The sequence below is a fragment of the Ranitomeya imitator genome, chromosome 1 (assembly GCF_032444005.1).
Source record: "Ranitomeya imitator isolate aRanImi1 chromosome 1, aRanImi1.pri, whole genome shotgun sequence".
NCBI lineage: Eukaryota > Metazoa > Chordata > Amphibia > Anura > Dendrobatidae > Ranitomeya > Ranitomeya imitator.
The window spans coordinates 864,073,812-864,094,045 of record NC_091282.1 but is presented as its reverse complement, the minus strand read 5'-3'; the positions used below and the strand labels follow the sequence as shown (position 1 = coordinate 864,094,045).

The window sequence follows — 20,234 nt, the reverse complement described above, 5'->3', positions numbered from 1 at the left end:
GGATCTGACCATGTTCACTCATCTCTAGTAGACAGCATTGGATGAGAGCATATTTTTTGTGAAACAAGCAGTGTTTTTCACTGGTATCAGTTTTGGGTACATATGACTTTTTTGATTACTTTTTATTTGTAATGGGATGAACAAAAAAACTGCAATTGTTCTTTGCATTTTTTCCATTCTCCATACAGGATAAATAAAGATATAGCATCATTTTAAGGGTCAATTTGAATATAGTGATATCCAAATTATAACTTTATTATGTTAATTTACATTCTCACAAGAAAAAACTTTAGAAAAAGCTCTTCTGAAAGTCATTTTTATTTTTTATTATCTCTATGAGACCTTATGGTACTATTTTGAGATTCATATAACTATTTGATCTATTGCCATTTCATTTTATGTGAATCGAGATTAACAAAAATGGCAATTCATCAATTTTTTTGCCACTTTCACTGAGTGGGATAAATATTTTTAGTATATTGGTCATTATGGAAATGGTGGTACCAAATGTATATGCTTTTTATTTGGCATTTGTTTTTTATGAAACGACTTTATATTCTGAATTTTATTTCACATTGTTAATACTGTCAGTGTTATACTGACAGGCAGCCTAATAGATCTTGCCTCCAGCAGGTCTATTGGCCTTTGATTTATGTTAGGCAACCATTGAGACTGTGCTGTGGAGATGCGATGGAGTGACAGAGGCAGCAATCTCCCTCTGTCACATTCTTAAGTGCAGCAGTTGTTATTGATAGCTGCATGTAAAGAGTTAACTGAGTGCTGCGAACATTGATAGTGCTCAATTTCCTCTGCTTGATCTCTGTAAGCAGGAGGAATTGAATGGAATTAAGTAGTGGTAGCATCAGGATCCTAAAATCAGGAAGAATAATCACTGTCTTTCACATCATAATGGAAAAGTGGTATGTCCATTAGGAGATGAATAGCTAGTGAGTTAACACAATGTGATTAAGCAGTCTAAATTAGCATGATCAAGTTATATAAATGATATTAATATCAAATTAACTTTTTTCTTGCTTCCCTTAATCTAATCTGCTTCAGATTTGTTTTCACATTAAATAAATTGAGTCCTCGGTAGGTTTTGAAGTCGTGCCCACACAGAAGTGACCATGAAAATGAAATGTCGTGCTGTACAGTACATCACAAAGTCTGGCTGAGTTGTTTGCTGTATGTGGACCCTAGGAATCGTGTGTAAATGTTTCTTGAAATACTAAGGTGTTGATATGTCTGTCAGCTAAGATAGAGAAATAGTTAAAACTGAAACATGCATGTCTGCACATAGGTCAAAAAACTGGAGATCCAAGGATATTTGGCTGCTTTGATTCCTAGGCAATCTCTTGATGAAGTGCAGATATAGCTTTGATTTGTCTACTGATAAGATAGTTACTAGTATAGCACATTACTAATGGGATACCTTTTTTTATCTAAAAGACAATTAAAATGTGAACTTTTTATATGTATATGTTATATGCATATACAAATTATAATTGTATTCTGGTTTTCTTTAAATAAATTCCTTTTTTTTGTGGCCAAACACACATATATGTTTACTGTATGCATAAATGAGGAAGCTGTTTACTTGGTGTTTGTGTTCTTACCTTTATAGTGGCTAAAACTTTTTTTATATAATAATACATGCATGCCCATTAACATTGGTGCATCAAAAAGATATTGCACTAATAATAATAATATTCCATTATTATTATTATTTTATATCATGCTACAGGCAGAGCAAACAGTACTGAGCCTAGTAGAGAATACATCAAGTACTAGGTGAGATCTGAAGAGAGATTCAGCAACGAGAAAGCAGCACCAATTGAGCATGCTCCTATTCAGGCAGAGACAGAAAGGAAGTGGACGTACTGTAGAAGCTGGCCATTACGTAGTTTTGGCAGCGATCACCAGTAAATTCATTTGGGCACCTGAGAGGAAAGACAAAAAGGGTGGAGAAAACAGAGAAAGAGAAGAGTTGAATATATGCCAAGAAAGAAGATCCTTAAAGTGTAAACTGATTGTTTTTGGAGGTCCACCACCAAAGATTGGGTCTTACTTTTTGCACTGGCATGACTTAATATTTGATTTCCACTTATATAAAGACTTAGATGACAACCCTTTACAAAAAATGACAACACTAAATGAAACTTTGTCAGATTAACTCTTTAAATGAATTACTGATTATTTTTGTTCAGTTGCAGGTAACTGACTAGCTGATTTATTGATGTATTTAAAGTCATGTGCAGTACAAAAAAGTAACTATTGTCTCTGATAAAAGACCTCACCAAGTATGTCTGATTTATTTTTTATTTGTTGCTGTATTTGGGGATGAAGGAATTAAATCAGATTATTGGGACATACTTTCTGGTCTCATGACTCTCATAGGGTCAGTTGAAGTACATCTTGATCCAGTAAATCCACGTATGCACCTAAAGGGTAAAAATGTAATGAGCAACATAAAATATAAAAAAAAAAGAAAAATGGCATCCACCTGAATGTATTCTCCTGTAGGACATGATAGAAAAAAAATAAACTTCACTTTTTAAAAGAGTAACACAGACTTTTTATATGCACGATGAAAGATGATGTTTAAAGGAAATCTGTCACCAGGTTTTTGCTCACCCTTCTGAGAACACCGTGATGTAGAGGTAGAGGCCTTGATTCGAACAATGTATCACTAACTTTACTGGCTGGGGCAGTGTTTATTAAAAACTGTTTTAGCTGCTGCAGATGTAGCAGTTCTCTTAATGCTGAGCTCTGTATAACTCCGCCCCACACCACTGATCGGTAGCTTACTGCATAGACTGTGCATAGGCAGAAAGCTGCCAATCACAGAGTAGGACTATATGGCAGCCGGCCAAGTAGTCCTCAAGTGATAATTTCAAGCAAATGATACATAAGAGTTTCTAGCCCCTACACTAAACTTCTCTCAAATTGTTAATAAAAACCTGGTGATAGAGTCCTTTAACTGAAGCACAACCTACAATGGCAAAGTAAAGGTAGCAGTAAAATGTAATATTTCTACATGGAGAAGGTAGATTTACATAATACAGTACAATGATACAAGATTCAGTACAAGCTTCGGAATGTGACATTTTCATTGCTTTGAGTAGTTTTTATAGAGCAAAGGGTCAAATTATTGTTGACATTTACTATTGTAAAAATATTTTTTTGAACATCAAACATTTTATTCAATTGGTGCAGGGGGTTTAAAATAGAAAACCTATGATATACAGATGAAAAACGTAAATAAAAAAGGAATGAGCAGACTATTTTAGTCTGATTGGCTGACAATCTAAAGTTTATTGAGGTTTCCTAACTCCCCCTGACAGCTTATGTAAGGGAAGAATTAGGCAGGTTCAATTATAACTCCTGATTCTCAGGAGGTGTATAGCATGAGCTTCCTACAATCCCTCAATAAGCACACAAATACGTTCAGCCATTTAAAAAATACATGTGTATTTGGGGAGTTGTAAAGGATGGGTGTCAGCTGAATGAACATCTGGTCATTTGCTATATAAGATGTATGGGCAACTTTAGCACTTAACAGAAGTTGGAATTAATCATTTTATTTCCTTCTTAAAACACAGTTTAATTATTTCTGTACTATAAATTGATGAATGACAACAAATTCACATAATGTTGTAAAAATTGTATAACAGTAGAACAAAAGATAAAAAGTAGACTTGAAATATCCAATCAAAATTAGTTTTTCTTTTAATCAACTTTAGAAGCACTATTAAGTTTCAATGTTTCGAGTAAATGTGTTAGAATTTGCCCAATTATCACTTGTCTTACACCTAGGAAGAGGTGTTTCAGTCGATAATTCTAAATTAGCTATGCTGACATATTGGTAGGTATGTGCACTCAGAATTAATTCAGTGGATGTAATGAAATACATAAAACAAGTGTAACCAATATTGTACAAAATGTAAATTGGACAGTCGTTGAGAGGAGAATGTCAGGGCTAAATTATAAGACTGACCAATTACATAGACTGACCAATTATCTTAAATTATACCTCCAGTTATATACAGTAATTATTACAGGGCATGATTGTGTACAATTTTTTTTTCCCAAAAGAGATTTTGATTCTAAATAGCAATTGGGACCCGAAGTGGTCGTTGAAGGTCGGTTCGGTCAATGCATTAGGAGAGCATCTCCTTTTCTCCTGTAGTCAGTACGGTTCTGTAAAACATAATGTAATTCTACACTGTTGGCTCCTCTACTGGATATAAAAGCCAAGAAGACAGGTAAAGACACCTGGGCCCGAATTTATCAAAGCTTTTACGCCATGCTAAAAGTGGCGCAAAAGCTTTGAAAGGTCATAAACACCGCAACGCTGTGTTGAGCAAAAATGTTGGGACTTTTGGTACTTTTATGCCAGCTTGAATCTGCTCCGCTGGAATGGACAAAGCTGGGAAAGGATGTGGTCTTCTCCCCCCGTCGAGTTGATCAAAACTGCCAGCCTTTTTCACAAATGATACTACAGTCAATGACTGGAGTAGCATTACTAGTGCGATGTTCGAAGGAGCAGAAGAAGTGCTTATCTTAATGAATTTAGCACTTGTTGTACTCCATCAGGACTGGTGTAGCATGTACTGGTTTTGATGAACTGGTTACTCTTTCTTCTAGTGCATAGATCGGAACAGCCTACACCTGGTCTGTGCTGCTATTTAGAAACCAAATCTGCTACACAAATTTAGAAAGCTTTGTCAGGTCTGACCTAAATTTAACAATACAAAGGACTTCAGCAATATATGCATATTAAAAAAAATTTGCTTAAAAACATCGCAAAAATGTAAGGTAATATTCAGAGCCATGAAGATTGAAGGACTGTGTAAAAATACAACATTCGTTTGCACTGCATCATTGAATATATCAACACAACTTTTTTATATTGGCCAATTAGAACACTAATGGTCCAGTTTTTCATTAGATACGATGGTCTAGATATTTCTGCATGTAAATGGGGAAAATTAAATATTTTTGTGAATATAAAATCCCTTTTTTATACATTTTATAATGGTTAACTGAAGTTATATAGCAGTTTCGGTGTCTACATTCTTATTACTGAGCCCATGTCACTGTGTTTTGCCCAGCCATGTGGGCTCAGTAATGTATGGATCACTCAATACTCATGACAGAACATTAACTTGTAGAAAGATGAATCACAAAACAAGGTACAATATAAGTAATCTGAATCTTACTTGCACATGTATTTTCTTGCCGGACTGCTTGTAATTCCATTGATCACATAACAATCACCACCATTCACACAGTACGTCTTCTCTTTTTCTGAACATTTCGTTAGATGCCCTACCGGAGACACTGCATAGGGAATACAAAAAAAAAAGAGGTTAAACTCAATGATGCATTCATTGTAATAAACGTGTTAATACACTATTTATGGGACTGAATGAACAAATATATTGACCAGCCAACAACTTTTACAATTGACGTTAGTTTTTTTTTTGGCGTCCGTAAAGGAAGATTTAATGAATATTAAGTTCTGGATATATTTCAAAACTTTTTCAAAGAAATAAAAACATTTTTTTTTTTACTAAAGTCACAAATTCATGACAAATCAATACTATAATTCAAAGGAGCAAAACAAATCATGTTGTAGTGCCTTTTCCTTGCAAGTTTTCTTTTATTTTATGGTTGAAGAACAGTTTAAAGAAGACCTGTCCCCAGTTAAAAAAAAATACATATTTTTTAATTTTATTTTATTTCCGCTGCTCCCCAGAGTACTACATCTCTTGTTTTTCTTCATCTGCCGTACAGTTGCAGCGCTATGTGCCTTTTTTTTTGGTAAAAAAACATGTTTGACTAACTTTTGTTACTTAACTTTATTTCATTATGTTCACGAAGTTACTTCTGTTTTCATTATTTCCTTCTCGTCATGGGTTAATCCCTGTTCACAACATTGGGCTAGCCATCCCTCCATTGCTTTATTTATATTCGTTTTGACCCTTAGTATTGTGTGTCCAGTTTGTATTGACGCATAAGTAATTTGCCACTGCTAACAAGGCTGGAGAAGATGTTAGTGCATCTCCCAACTCAAGGAATTGCTGTAAATACCAGAACAGACAGATAGCAGGTACTGCTAACGCACTACTAACATCATGATCAAGGGTATCAACGCACCAGAAACACGTTGATATTTTAAGGACCTATCATTATATTTTAATCTTGTTTGCACTGCTTTTTGTGCTTATCCACAAATTAATATTTGCATGTTTGTGAAGCTAGACCTCTCCTTCTTTTCCTGGAATTTAGCGATTTTAGGCAAAGATGCCTTCATGGCTCCAAACTGCTTGAGATCATAAGCAGGTGATCTGGATATTTTCCCTTTCACACTGCCCTTTTTTAGATGTTATTTTTATGGTCTTTATAAAGGGGGAGTGACTTAAAGGATTCTCTGGGGGTGTCTTTATAATGATCTAGTCTATTACCCTGTGAGCCATGCCCCCTTGGAAAAAAAAACATAAAAAGTAGCACTAAGTAAAATGGCCCAGATCTCTGGAATCCATATGGCAGATTTAACAAAGCGTACAAAAAATGGCATATTCTGAGAAACAGTGGAAACAAAAGAAAGACATAACAGGCTACTTTTCACATAGTTGCAAGTCCTCTTTAAAGTTATATAGGGTTGTCGAATGATGACACTAGTAGATGAATGCTGTTACGGCTATTTTGCATTGCCCCAGATGTTTACCTATGGATGTAAACCTAATTTCAAGCAAATGAGAAAAAAGGAGAGTTTCGCATACTTCTGCTATTACTTCCATTCTGAAATAGAAAGTTATAGATCAGAAACCGATTGCTGAACAGTTTCGAAGCAGGAATCACTAGGGTTTTCAGTTTAGAGTAGAGTGTAAGCAGTGATGGAATACATCTGTTTTTCTAAATTACCATGGGCGAGAACGGTGTGTGGATGTCACATATCACTGTAATAGCCGTGTAACCTGAATTAGTGTAAGTCAAAAGATTTACGGTAATGATTTCGATTTTATGCAATAAAACCTGAGAAAGTTATGAAAATAATGTGTGCCACCAATAGAAAAAGATAAATATAATTTCATACTTTCTAAGAGTACTACACGACTAGGTACAAAAATTATTATTTTTTCCGAAATAATTTTTTTCAAAGCTTTAGTAGTAATTTTAGCAGCTTGGGTGTCAACAAATCTGCAGAAAGTCATAAATGACATTAAACACTTTTTTGGAAAACAACTGCATTAGACCGGTTTGTACACATCCGTGAAACACACAGACAGTTCTCACATTGCAGAACCCGTTCTGCCTTCCCGGTCTCCTGATCTGAGCTAACTGCCTCCTATATGCCTATGAAACAGTTAGCTCAGGTCAGATGCCTGAAGGTTGGGCCGATGGAAGAGAAGATCTGTGTTTCACAGATGTGTGAAACCAGCCTTAGTCTGTGACTCTTTTCTAACAAATTATTAGTAATGTGGGAAAAAATAAAATAAGACAGAACAATGAAAATGAACTGATGCCTATATCTTGGATTAGATGTTTTCTTAGTGACTTCTTCTGACATGTCATCTAGGCATAGAGAATTTCCAGCAGTTTAGCACTTGAATTGACAACCTTCTTGGCCATTTTCTAGCAAATATCAGTAGATATCAAACCTAAAATCCCATTTAGTTTATACCTTTTAATGGCTAACTGAAAAGATGGTAACAAATTGCAAGCTTTCGAGACTACACAGGTCTCTTCATCAGGAGCGCCTTTGCCTGATGAAGAAACCTGTGTAGTCTCGAAAGCTTGCAATTTGTTACCATCTTTTCAGTTAGCCATTAAAAAGTATCAACCACTGAGGACTCTCAATTCTAAATATTTTTCTATCTACTGGCTAACACGGTACCAAGATATATTTCTTTCCTGTATCATTTAGTTTATAGGAATAATCTTCCTGACTCACGTGCATATGAAATTAAATATGCATGCCCAGTCCTTTTCTCCCCTAAAATGTGCCATACAAGGGGTGTCCCCAAACACTGGTTGGCCAATACTGCCAAAACTTACAAGTTCATACATAAATAACATCATTTGCAATGGCATGTTAATGCCTAATTTCTCCAACCACCTAATTTCTAGGTGTAGCTTGCTGAATTTTCAAACTTCCCTAATGCACCGTAATAACAGACCGAGGATTATACCTGCAGTCCTATAATGTGCGTCAAATGACTACCTCTATTCTATTAATAGCTTGTTCTACAAATGAGCAAAAAAATAAGTTTTTAAATGAACACGGCAAATTGTACAAGGCAACATAACTTTGCTCTAAAATAATGACATCATTTTTCTTTACGCTTATGTTGAGAAGTTTTTTTGTCACTTCTTGGGACTGTGAATATTATTTATGAAGTTTTTATCAAACAGACTTCTTCGACAATCGCACCTTCCATACTGTAAGATGACTCTAGCTCTAGAATGTGTTACATGTGAATATTCAATCTTGAAGTGTTTTCGGCTTCAAACTATTCTCTCTAGCTTCCCCAGGGACCGTGCATAGCACAAGCCTCAGATAATGTATCTGCAGTACAAACACTGAGGAGATAATATTAGACAATGCATTTCCTGGAAGCATGTCCAAAAAGAAGAAAACACAGTCTTTATTGTATTTAGAGATAATAGCATACCAAATATTTCAACGTGTGTTTTCCTGTTAGAATACCATGAAGGATCATATCAAAAAGCTTACAATAAAGTTTGGATCTAGCTTACAATAAAGTTTGGATCGGGCATATAAGTCTTACCTGAAACAGCTACACACATTCTGACTCCGTAGAACCTTTACTCAACCATTGATGAAAGTCAACTGCTTACTGAAGGGCAGGGGTTATATATATAACAAGGTATCAATTTTAAGGTATATAGCACATATTGTGCCAAGTACTGAATGGATATATAGTATTTCAGCTTCCGGGTGATATGTAAGCAACCTCTAACTAGAGTCAATTAAATGAATAATAGATTTCTATTAAAGGGGTTGTCCCATCAATGCAAGCCCTGTCCTCATACCCTAATAGCCATGTGATGTCACAAAAGACATACCCCGCAGAGGCTTGCCTGGCTATAGCTTATTTTGCCAAAATAATTTAATAGCGGTGCCAGCAGCCACATTGGGTTGCATTTTTTCTCTGAGTAGACAAACTGATTAAAAGCACTACATTTTATGAGACATTTTATACAATTATCAAAGGCTAAAGAATAATTACTAAGAATTTATGACACATATCTTTAAGACTATCTTACATTTTCAACCGGGGAGATGAATTTTCAGGTTGTCAAGTCAATGAGACAGGCTATTCATTGGGCAACACGTAGCATAAATCATTAAGAAAGTTGAGTCTGTCAAGAAAAAACTGTCAAATTAAAAGGGTTGTCTCTTCAAGATTACCCTTTCTTAGGCTGGGTTCACACTGCGTTAGTGTGACCCGTTTAATGGACTACGTTACACCGCGGCATAATGCGGTGTAACGTAGTCCATTAATGCTGCCATTACTTTCAATGGCGGATGCATCGCTAGTGCACACCCACAATGGGCGTGCGCTAGCGATGTGCCGTCATTGAGTGACGGACCCGAGACGTGGGCTGCAGCGTTTCTGGGTCCGTCACTGCTATCGCACTGCTAGCGCAGATGGAGCTAGCAGATGCTCTATCTGCGCCAGCGCTGTGCAAACATAGGCACTTGCGTTAGTGCAGTCCATTTAACGGATGTGTTGAACGGACTGCACAACGCAAGTGTGAACTTAGCCTTAGACTAGACTCTTGTCATTCTAATGTAACAAATGAACAACGATGGGTCAGGAGGACCTTAGCGAGAGCCATTCTCTTTAGCCACCCATCAATCTGACTAATGGTGGGTAGAGTATTCCCTTTTATATTGTTCATGTGCCCAAAAAGGGCATATTAAAAAAGAGATGGTACAAGTCTACCCTTTTAAAGACAAATATTAGAATAACTGTTTAGTAGAATTAAAGGGAATTTATCAATAGGTTTTTGCTACCTAATCCTATAGCCACATAAAATAAAAACAAAAACCCTGATTCCAGCGATGTGTCACTTATTGGGCTGCTTAGTGTAGTTTTGATAAAATAGCTGTTTTATCATCAGGATATTATCATTAGGTCGGGGTCACACTTGCGGGTGCAATGTGAAAAACTTGTGCATCAATACCCGGCACAGAGTATGCTGCTGCATGGATTTCTATGCCTCTGAACGCTCCGGTCCTGAGTGCCGGCAGCAGTGCCAGGAATTGATGTGAGAAACTCGCATTGCACTCGCAAGTGTGACACCAGCCTTAGGGTGGTTTCACATTTGCGTTTTTTTTTGCGTTTTTGCGGTAAAAACGCAAAAAAAGCATGTGTTTTTGTCCTATATTTAACATAAAAAACGCATGCGTTTTTTGTATGCGTTTTGACGCGTTTTTGCAACGCATGCGTTTTTTTCTGCATGCGTTGTGTTGCAGAAATGCAACATGTAGTATTTTTAGCGGCTTTTTTTTTGCGGCAAAAAAATGCATTGCTGTCTATGTAAACGCATGCGTTTTTAACCACATGCGTTTGCAGGCATTAAAAACGCATGCGTTTTTTTAAAAAAAACAACACACTGATAAACCACCCCACACCATAAAATTGATAAAGGGATCCTACCCCTAACCCTACCCCTAACCCTAACCCTACCCCTAATCCTAACCCTAACCCTAACCCTACCCCTAACCCTAACCCTACCCTAACCCTAACCCTAATCCCTTTAAGGGTAGGGTTAGGGGTAGGGTTTGGGTTAGGGGTAGGGTTAGGGTTAGGGGTAGGGTTAGGGTTAGGATCCCTTTAGGGTTAGGGTTAGGGTTAGGATCCCTACCCCTAACCCTACCCCTAACCCTAACCCTAGCTCTTTCTGTTTATAGTGGGTTTTTTACTTTATTTTGCTGATTGGCAGCTGTCACACATTTATCTGCATGCGTTTAAACAATGCAAACGCATGAAAAAACGCATGTAAATGCGTCAAAACGCTGCGTTTTTCTCACCACATGCAAAAATGCATGCGTCAAAAAAACGCAGCGTTTGCACGCATTTACATGCGTTTTTTCACCATGCATTTTTTTTTTTTTAAAAAACGCATGCGTTTTGAAACGCAAGTGTGAAACCAGCCTTAGAGGACTAGTAAACTTGTTGCCAGGTAATAAAACATATTCATGATCTCTGTATAAACCCAACACTGATTGGCAGGTTTCTGCATACCCTAAACATGGGTAGAAATTTGTCAATCAGTGGTGTGGGCGGGGTTATACAGAGCTCAAAATTTAGGGAACTGCTAGATCTGCAGCAGGTAAACAGTGATTTTATCAAAATGCCAGCAAGAAGCCAAGTAATATATCACTGGAATCAGTGTCCCTGTCCTTACATCATGCTGCTCTCCGATGGGGTAGAAAATACCTGCTGACAGATTCCGTTTAATGTGCCTATGGGGAATCTCAGAATATAATTCATAACATTAGCATATGAAGTTATTTCTGGTATGGCCCAATATGATATATTTAAAAAAATGCCGCACAGAACTAGGAGGTTTTAGAGGAAAATGCATCTATTAGATTTCAAGTCTGGTTGGACAGGTTTGACAATTGCAGTAACGTCTGTGAGTATAGATTAACCAAATCTTTATCTCAGGATTTCCTGAGCAAATTGTAGCTCTCAAGCAGTCCTCCTGGAGATACGGCATTGTTGTCCTAAAAGCTCATGCATTCCTTGGCAGGTTCAGCTGGCAGGTAGGAATGAGCTTTACAAGAATATATATTGCAGAATAAGGAAAGCGCATCATTTCCTGACAGATCCAGATTAGGTCATGTTTATCGCTACTTTCTTTGACAAAACGTGCACATGGAAAAGAAGAAGTGACAATAATGCAAATCCCCTTTAAGCTAAATGAGGTTAAAATATTAAAATACCTATGCTAATCCCTAATAAACAAATGATCTGTTACTTTCTGTAATGCAGGTTCTATAAGTTATACAATTAGAATTAATAATGTGTTAAGAAATTGGAGTTTTTCCTTTTCTACTTCTTTATACAATTCAATGCAAGGCTTTATACTCCCTCTAGATGGCGCTGCGTGATGATATCATTGGATATGGATGACAGTCTATATATGGAGCGGTAATCCATGACATATATCTATTTATTCAGGTGGCATTTTATGACTTGTGAACCCTGTGCATAAATTTCACTGATAGTGACCTACAGTAAGTATGTAATGAAAGCCAGATAAGCTATCAATTTCTGAGGTTCAGATACTACTGATCAAAGAAATTCTTATCCTTTGTACAACAGCATGCAGGTTCGGAATGAGTTAAATAAGTAGCTATCTCCTGCAAAATCCAGATTTACCAGGAACATTCAATGTAAGGCAGTAAATTCTCAATGTCAGTAATGTGGAGCTGCCGGTTCATGTTACAATACAGGTTCTGAAGGAAAACTTGTCACAACTGTCTCCTATGAAATCAACATAGGAGAGAATACAAGTTAGGGATTAACACTTTATATTTTCTAATTTGTTTTATAGGGGAGATCAATATGTTTAATTTTCTGTGTTCATGCAAGAGTCTCCCCAAGCTTCTAAAATATCTGACTAGACAGTAAAATCGTATAATTTATCTCACATCTATCTATTTATCTATCTATCTATTTATCTATCTATCTCTAACTATTCATCTACCCATCTATCTATTATCTATCTATCTATATTTCCATCTATCTATCTCATATCTATCTATCTGCCTATCTATTTATCTATCAAGCCATCTATTTATCTATCTATCTATCATCTATCTATCTATCTATCTATCTATCTCATATCTGTCTATCCCATATCTATCTATCTATCTATCTATCTATCTATCTATCTATCTATCTATCTATCTATTATCTATCTATCTATCTATCTATCTATCTATCTATCTATCTATATTTCCATCTATCTATCTCATATCTATCTATCTGCCTATCTATTTATCTATCAAGCCATCTACTTATCTATCATCTATTTATCTCATATCTGTCTATCCCATATCTATCTATCTATCTATCTATCTATCTATCTATCTATCTATCTATCTATCTATCATCTATCTATTATCTATACATCTATCTATTTTCTATCTATCTATCTATCTATCTATCTATCTATCTATCTATCTATCTATCTATCTATCTATCTATTATCTATCTATCTATTTATCATCTATCTATCTCTAACTATTCATCTACCCATCTATCTATTATCTATCTTTCTATCTATTATCTATCTATCTATCTATCCATCTATTATCTATCTATTGATCTATCTAGTTCTATCTATCCATCTATCTATCTATCTATCTATCTATCTATCTATCTATCTATCTATCTATCTATCTACCCATCTATCTATTATCTATCTATCTATCTATTTATCTATCTATCTATATGTATCTATCTATCTATCTACCCATCTATCTATTATCTATCCATCTATTATCTATCTATTGATCGATCTATCTATCTATCTATCTATCTATCTATCTATCTATCTATCTATATTTCCATCTATCTATCTCATATATATCTATCTGCCTATCTATTTATCTATCTCATATCTGTCTATCCCATATCTCTATCTATCTATCTATCTATCTCATATCTATTGGTCTATCCCATATCTATCTATCTATTTATCTATCTATCTATCTATCTATCTATCTATCTATCTATCTATCGATCTATCTATCTATCTATCTATCTATCTATCTATCTATCTATCTATCTATCTATCTATCCCATATCTATCTATCTATCTATCTATCTATCTATCTATCTATCTATCTATCTATCTATCTATCCCATATCTATCTATCTATCTATCTATCCCATATCTATCTATCTATCTATCTATCTATCTATTTATCTATCTATCTATCTATCTATCTATCCCATATCTATCTATCTATCTATCTATCTATCTATCCCATATCTATCTATCTATCTATCTATCCCATATCTATCTATCTATCTATCTACCTATCTATCTATCTTGAAAAAGGTCCACTATTTTGGGACCAAAGCATTGCCAATGGTCAATTAAATTACGTGTGAATTTACACTACTATGGCGTGCCGCATTCATATAAATATATGTATATATATATATATATATATATATATATATATATATATATATATATTGAGGGTTGGTACATACCTGGAAGGCTTTTTCACCCAATGATATTTTTTTGTGATATTTTTTCGCTTTCTATTTTTATATCTATCTCATATCTATCTATCTATCTATCTATCTATCTATCTATCTATCTATCTATCTATCTATCTATCTATCTATCTATCTATCTATCATCTGTCTATCCCATATCTATCTATCTATCTATCTATCTATCTATCTATCTATCTATCTATCTATCAATCATCTGTCTATCTATCTATCTATCTATCCATCTTTTATCTATCTTTATCTTTAGATATTTGTCTATCTATCTATCTCTATCAATTATCTATCTATCCATCTATCTATCTATCTATCTATCTCTATCAATTATCTATCTCTATCTGTCTATCTAATAGCAATTAGAAAAAATAAGGCAGCACTCCTTTCTTTGGGTGAAAAATCTGTGATTTACTTCAGACCCACATGGCAAGCGACATTTCGACTCCTGTGGAGCCTTTCTCAAGCCTATCTATCTGTCTTATCTATCTCATATCTATCTATCTCATCTCTACCTGTCTGTCTATCTATCTATCTATCTATCTATCTATCTATCTATCTATCTATCTATCTATCTATCTATCTATCTATCTATTATCTATCTATCTATCTATCCCATATCTATCTATATCTCTTATATCTATCCATCTATAAAGATGAAAAGGGTCAACATTCCATTAATAAGCAAAAGGTGTGGACTTTATTTGCCAATATGGGCTAATAAAGTCCACACTTTTGCTTATTAGTAGAGTACTGGCTCGTTTTATTTTTATAAATCTGACGGATTATGGGATTGTTGGTTCAGAAGGCCTGCACCGTGAGTTTTTTCAATTGTGTGCATTTTTTTCCATGTTTTCCATGTTGCGCTGCTTCATTTTTCTTCATCCATGTATCTATCCATACTTTCTGCAGCTTTCTTAGTGTGACATGGCCTATGTCAATCTAATCACTTCAATGCTCTTCAGCATTACGCTAAGGTCTTCTAGGGGTCATTTTCTCAAGAAAGCATAGAGGATACTGAGGTCATATGAGGAAAGATCAGTATTGGCAGCAGATATAGAGATTATGGTGATGTAATTAGTACTAATGCTTTAACCAGAAAATGTCAGATGGTAAGAATAATGGACATAGGCTCATTATTGTGTTTGCAAGTTTGGCAGCGGACGGACACCTGCAGACTGTTCATTAGAATAGTGTAGTAGTGTTATTGCATGGGTATTGGCGATGCACAGGACTCATAGTAATTCAGTCCCTCCATAAAACGTTCTCCGTCAGTAGAACCTATAAGAGTAATGGTTCCTAATAATAGATGAGTGATAGTCCAGCTTTAAAAAAAAGTTACTTAGCAAATCTTGGGTTCAGCTAATGAATTTTAGCAAAAATAATTGCTATGTTCTGTTTTATTTTGCACAATTTCTCCTTAATTGTTACAGTCCATTTGATCACCTTGATTGTTATTCATTGTACAGGATCTAACCCAGCTCAGCCATGAAGGAATCTGGGACTCAACGTGCTGCTCGTTTATAGATCGGGCGCGCTAGACCTCCATCCAACCTTAGAACATCTAGAGGTCTCCTTTTCATCTATACAAATCAGCTAAGAGCTGGAAATTTGTCATCTCTGTGAGCAATACCACTTGAGTTGATCCAGATTTTCTCAGGAAGGATAATGAAATGTGAGACCTAACCATAGTCTGGGAACGTACATGTTACCTACTCATGGTCTAAAAACGACAGAGAACCACATCTGTATGAACAAATTCATTATCTAATGTTTTGTCTTTTCCGCTGCTTTACTTTATGACGTGGATTCGCTCATCGAACACTTGGACAAACAAAGCACTAGATTACTAATTATTTATCCAGCACTGAACCATATGACTCAGGGATCAATGATTTATTGAAATATACATAATAAGATGTTTCTTACTAATAGGATGACCGATGTGGACACAATATCACTCGGTTCTCATGTTTCCGTCATTAGTGTACAGTATATCCTCTAAGCTTAACGAATTAATCAAATATGGGTGTTTAAACATGGGAAAAAAGTAACATCTGGTGTTAGGATAAAATATATTTGCTGGTGACTTCATTGCTACGTAGCACTCTGGGAATAAGTCATGAAACTGGGGTCTTATATTAGAACTAGTAGCTTTTTGCCTTATAGCAGCAGATTAGAAGGCAGCTTTGGTTCTCTCTATGTAGATCGTTAGCATTTTTCCTTCATCTTGGGTGTACCAAAAATTTGAAAACTGGATGTCGCCAAATTGAAACGGGCTGCATGCTGTTTTACCAATAAAACCTAACTAGATTCTGGTCTGAGCCTAGTTTTTATGTCTTTCTTATCATGACGCAATGCTTTTTCCAGTGTATGCATGCTTTCCCATTTGCAAAACCCACTAATGTGAGAATTCCCGATACTCTAGAATTCAAGGGTAAACACATTTTAACATGGATATGATAACTTACGAGGGGCTGGGTACCTTTTTCTGTTGTTAGTGTGCCTATTTTTCCCCTGCAACAGTTTGATATATAAGGGATGTAGTAATGAAAATGCAAATTCCCTTTTAACGCAATTTTTTTTTACCCGAAAATTTAAAATCCTGCAGCTATAGAAATGTCACATTCTGAAAGTAAAATAGAGTGAATGTGCTCGCTTTCCAAAATGTCCTCCCTGAAGTTCGAAAACCAGTAGACTATATAAAAAAATGCAATAATGAGTACTCAAAAGAGAGAAATGCTCAAAATAAATTTTTTTAAGGAGACTGTAAGAAGTACTGTTAATATAGTAAACTTAGAGAGACACAGAACACAAAAGCAAAAATAATGTCAGTTAAGCAAGGTATCCTCATTGAAGATACTAACATGACCTCTACTGCATAGACTCTTTCTGAAGCACCTTCTAGCAGCATCAAGGTCACACAAAACATTGTGCCTGTGAAGGCAAGACAAAAATAGACTTGCTTTGGCTTTATTTGGTGTATTTTATTACAATCCATTATAGCTGACATGGGCATTTTCCTCTATTTAGAGAGAACGTGAATCAATGCTGAAATCCTTGCACACAATGAAGATAACCATAGAATTCAAGGGCAATAGTAACTGTTTATATTTTGAAACCAATGCCCACGCTAAAATCTCATGGAAGTTGTATAATTCTGTGTGTTTTTAGTTGCGAACATGGTTCCTAATGACAGGGTGCAACGTGGACAACTCTACTTCTTTATTGACTAAGAAGGAATACATTTTTATGTTTAAAGGACCTTGGAATATGATTCAGGATGCCCAAATCACATGCAGTGTAAATCAAAGTCTGGCTGAACTACTACAGCCAAGTACTTTACTTTTACTTTGGAAAGCAAAAGATACCTGACTGTCATCATGCATCCAAGCTCTGATACAGGCTGCCTTTTGGTTTGGGCAACATGAGTCAGCTGATATTTTCCCTTTAACAGTAGGATGACCATTACACTAAAATATATGATAGGATAACATTGATATCATATTTGTATATGGGATTAGGAAATATTCACTGAATATATTCTACTATGACCAAACTCGCTAAAACATTAGTTGTGGTGCGGAGAAAATCAAATTGTATCGAATTTGGATTCAAACAAATAGAGATTTTCTTTGTGTGAATCGATCATGATGGCTGCAGCCATTTTACACATTACAGAAGATTGTATCGCCAGAGAAGAATCATATGACCAAAGGTGGGCTTCTACATAATGCCTTGCAGCTAACACATTACATGCTATAGCACAGCCTATCATGAGGGCTATGAAAGGCCATATAAAAGCTGAGGTAAGGAAAACAACTGCCATGTGAATGTACAGATGTGTGAAGAACTGGCTGCTATCACCATCTACCATCTGTTTACTCATGGCCATATATGTTGAGGACACTGTCATTAGTAAGGCATGTTTTGTCAAAGCAATCGGAAACTTTTAGAGTACCATATATACTCGAGTATAAGCCGACCCGAGTATAAGCCAAGACACCTAATTTTGCCACGAAATACTGAGTAAGCTTATTGACTCGATTATAAAATGGGTATGCATTGTCCCCTCATCCCCATCCTGGTATTCATGGCTCCCTGTCCCTGTTATTGTATGCATGGCTCCCCATCCCTGTCATTGTATGCATGGCTCCCCCGTACCTGTCACTCTATGCATGGCTCCCCCATTGCTGTCCTGGTATGCATGGCTCCTTGTCCCCTATCCTTGTATGCATGGCTATTTATCCTCTATCCTTGTATGCATGATTCCTGTCTAAAAAAGCAAAAAAATCCTACTCATCTACCTGCGCACCCTCGGTGGCACTGCATCTTGTTCGTTCCAGTGCCAGCAGCTCTTCCAGCCGAGTGATCACATGGCCCTGTAATGAATATGCATCCCACGCCTATGGTAGTGGAGAGATGTGCATATGCATTACCTTAATGAGCGGGGCCACGTGATCGCTCGGCACAGGAAGAGCTGCTGGCGCAAGAATGAAGGAGATGCAGTGCCCAAGGGTGCGCCAGTGGATGAGTAGGATATGTGCTGGAAGCCAATGGCTGTGGCTGGCACTGTGCATTATTACAGCAGCGGCACAGGATTTAGCCACAGCCGCCTGCTCCTGCCTCTGTGACCCGCTGCTCCGCTGCTCCCCCCTCCCCCACCTCCGCTGCTCCCCACTCCCCCACCAGCCCTCTGGGACAATTGATTCGTATATAAGCCAAGCGGGGCATTTTCAGCAAAAAAATGTGCTGGAAAAACTTGGCTTATACACGAGTATATACGGTACTTTCAAGTTGCAATTATTCAAATAAAAAAGGACAAATCTTATTAATTCAAATTTCAAAGTAGTAATAGAATTCCTTACATGATTTATAAAATTGTACATAATTAAAAAGTCTTATCTTGATTGTGATCTATTAGTTATTGGCAAAAAATATATACAATTTCCGAGGGTCGACCAATCTTAAATTAAGATCCAGAATGTACAGTGAAATAAGCAACGTTCTGCTCCTCTTCTCAGTGACGTCACGGCTTTGCAGACTGTCCGGGTCATATTGCGCTCTGCATAACATAGAAGTGATTTTTACAATGTAAGTCTATGGAGGGTTATAACAAGGCTCCATAGGCTTTCATTGTAAAAGAGACTTACGCGTAGAAATTAGTGTGAACTGGCTAGTATCAATTGTGATAATGTCACTGAGAAGAGAAGAAGAACAGCGCTGGACATAGGAGAGCGTGGCGGTAGGTAAGTATATTAATGCATATATTCACACATTTAATGCAGAAACAAACTTAGAGGGAGTGCTTCTATAATAGCCAAAAAATCATGTATTTTATTTATATGGTATAAACTAAAATTTAGATAAGTTCAAAGCACTCAAAGTGTTTAAGATATACAATGGTCTGTAGCTGTCAACTTGCCACACAGATCAATATAAGAATGGCTGGCGCCCACCCCTGCATTGTGCTAAAGCCTGGGTGACCAGACTGACCCCATCTTCTTTCTCTTATGAAATCACTGCTCTCAGTTAAGATGAATTATTTGTCTCCTTTACTACAAGTCTTATTTATGTCTTCTCTAAAAGGCTTTTGGCTTAAATCTATAATCCAGTAACAGAAGAGTGTTTAATGCATTATCACTGTAACAAGTATTGGAAAATAGTTCACACTGTTGGTAAAGATTAGAGGGGTAAAAAGGGCCTAAATTAGCGCAAGCAGGCTCAGCTTAGCTTGCTTCTTTATTAAACTGAAGTGACTACTGTAAGGGTACTTTCACACTAGCGTTTTTTTTAATCCGTCACAATGCGTCGTTTTGCAGAAAAAACGCATCCTGCAAAAGTGCTTGCAGGATGCGTTTTTTCCCCATAGACTTCTATTGACGACGCATTTGCGACGGATTGCCACACTTCGCATCCGTCTTGCGACGGATGCGTCGT

At 36.3% G+C, this 20,234-nt stretch overlaps 1 protein-coding gene across 7 annotated transcripts in view; it reads right to left on the bottom strand.

Moving 5' to 3' along the window:
• The window catches only part of NRG1 (neuregulin 1), a 167,953-nt gene that overhangs the window by 27,001 nt on the left and 120,718 nt on the right, over positions 1–20,234 (bottom strand). For 4 of the 7 annotated variants that reach the window (XM_069742346.1, XM_069742338.1, XM_069742307.1 and 1 more), the window contains 2 exons: positions 5,223–5,343; positions 1,882–1,940 (listed from right to left, as the gene is read on the bottom strand). In XM_069742346.1, the coding sequence (XP_069598447.1) occupies positions 1,882–1,940; positions 5,223–5,343 (180 nt within the window). Of the gene's footprint in view, positions 1–1,881; positions 1,941–2,373; positions 2,442–5,222; positions 5,344–20,234 lie in introns of all 7 variants that reach the window. The other 3 variants (XM_069742328.1, XM_069742298.1, XM_069742310.1) reach the window with 1 other exon arrangement.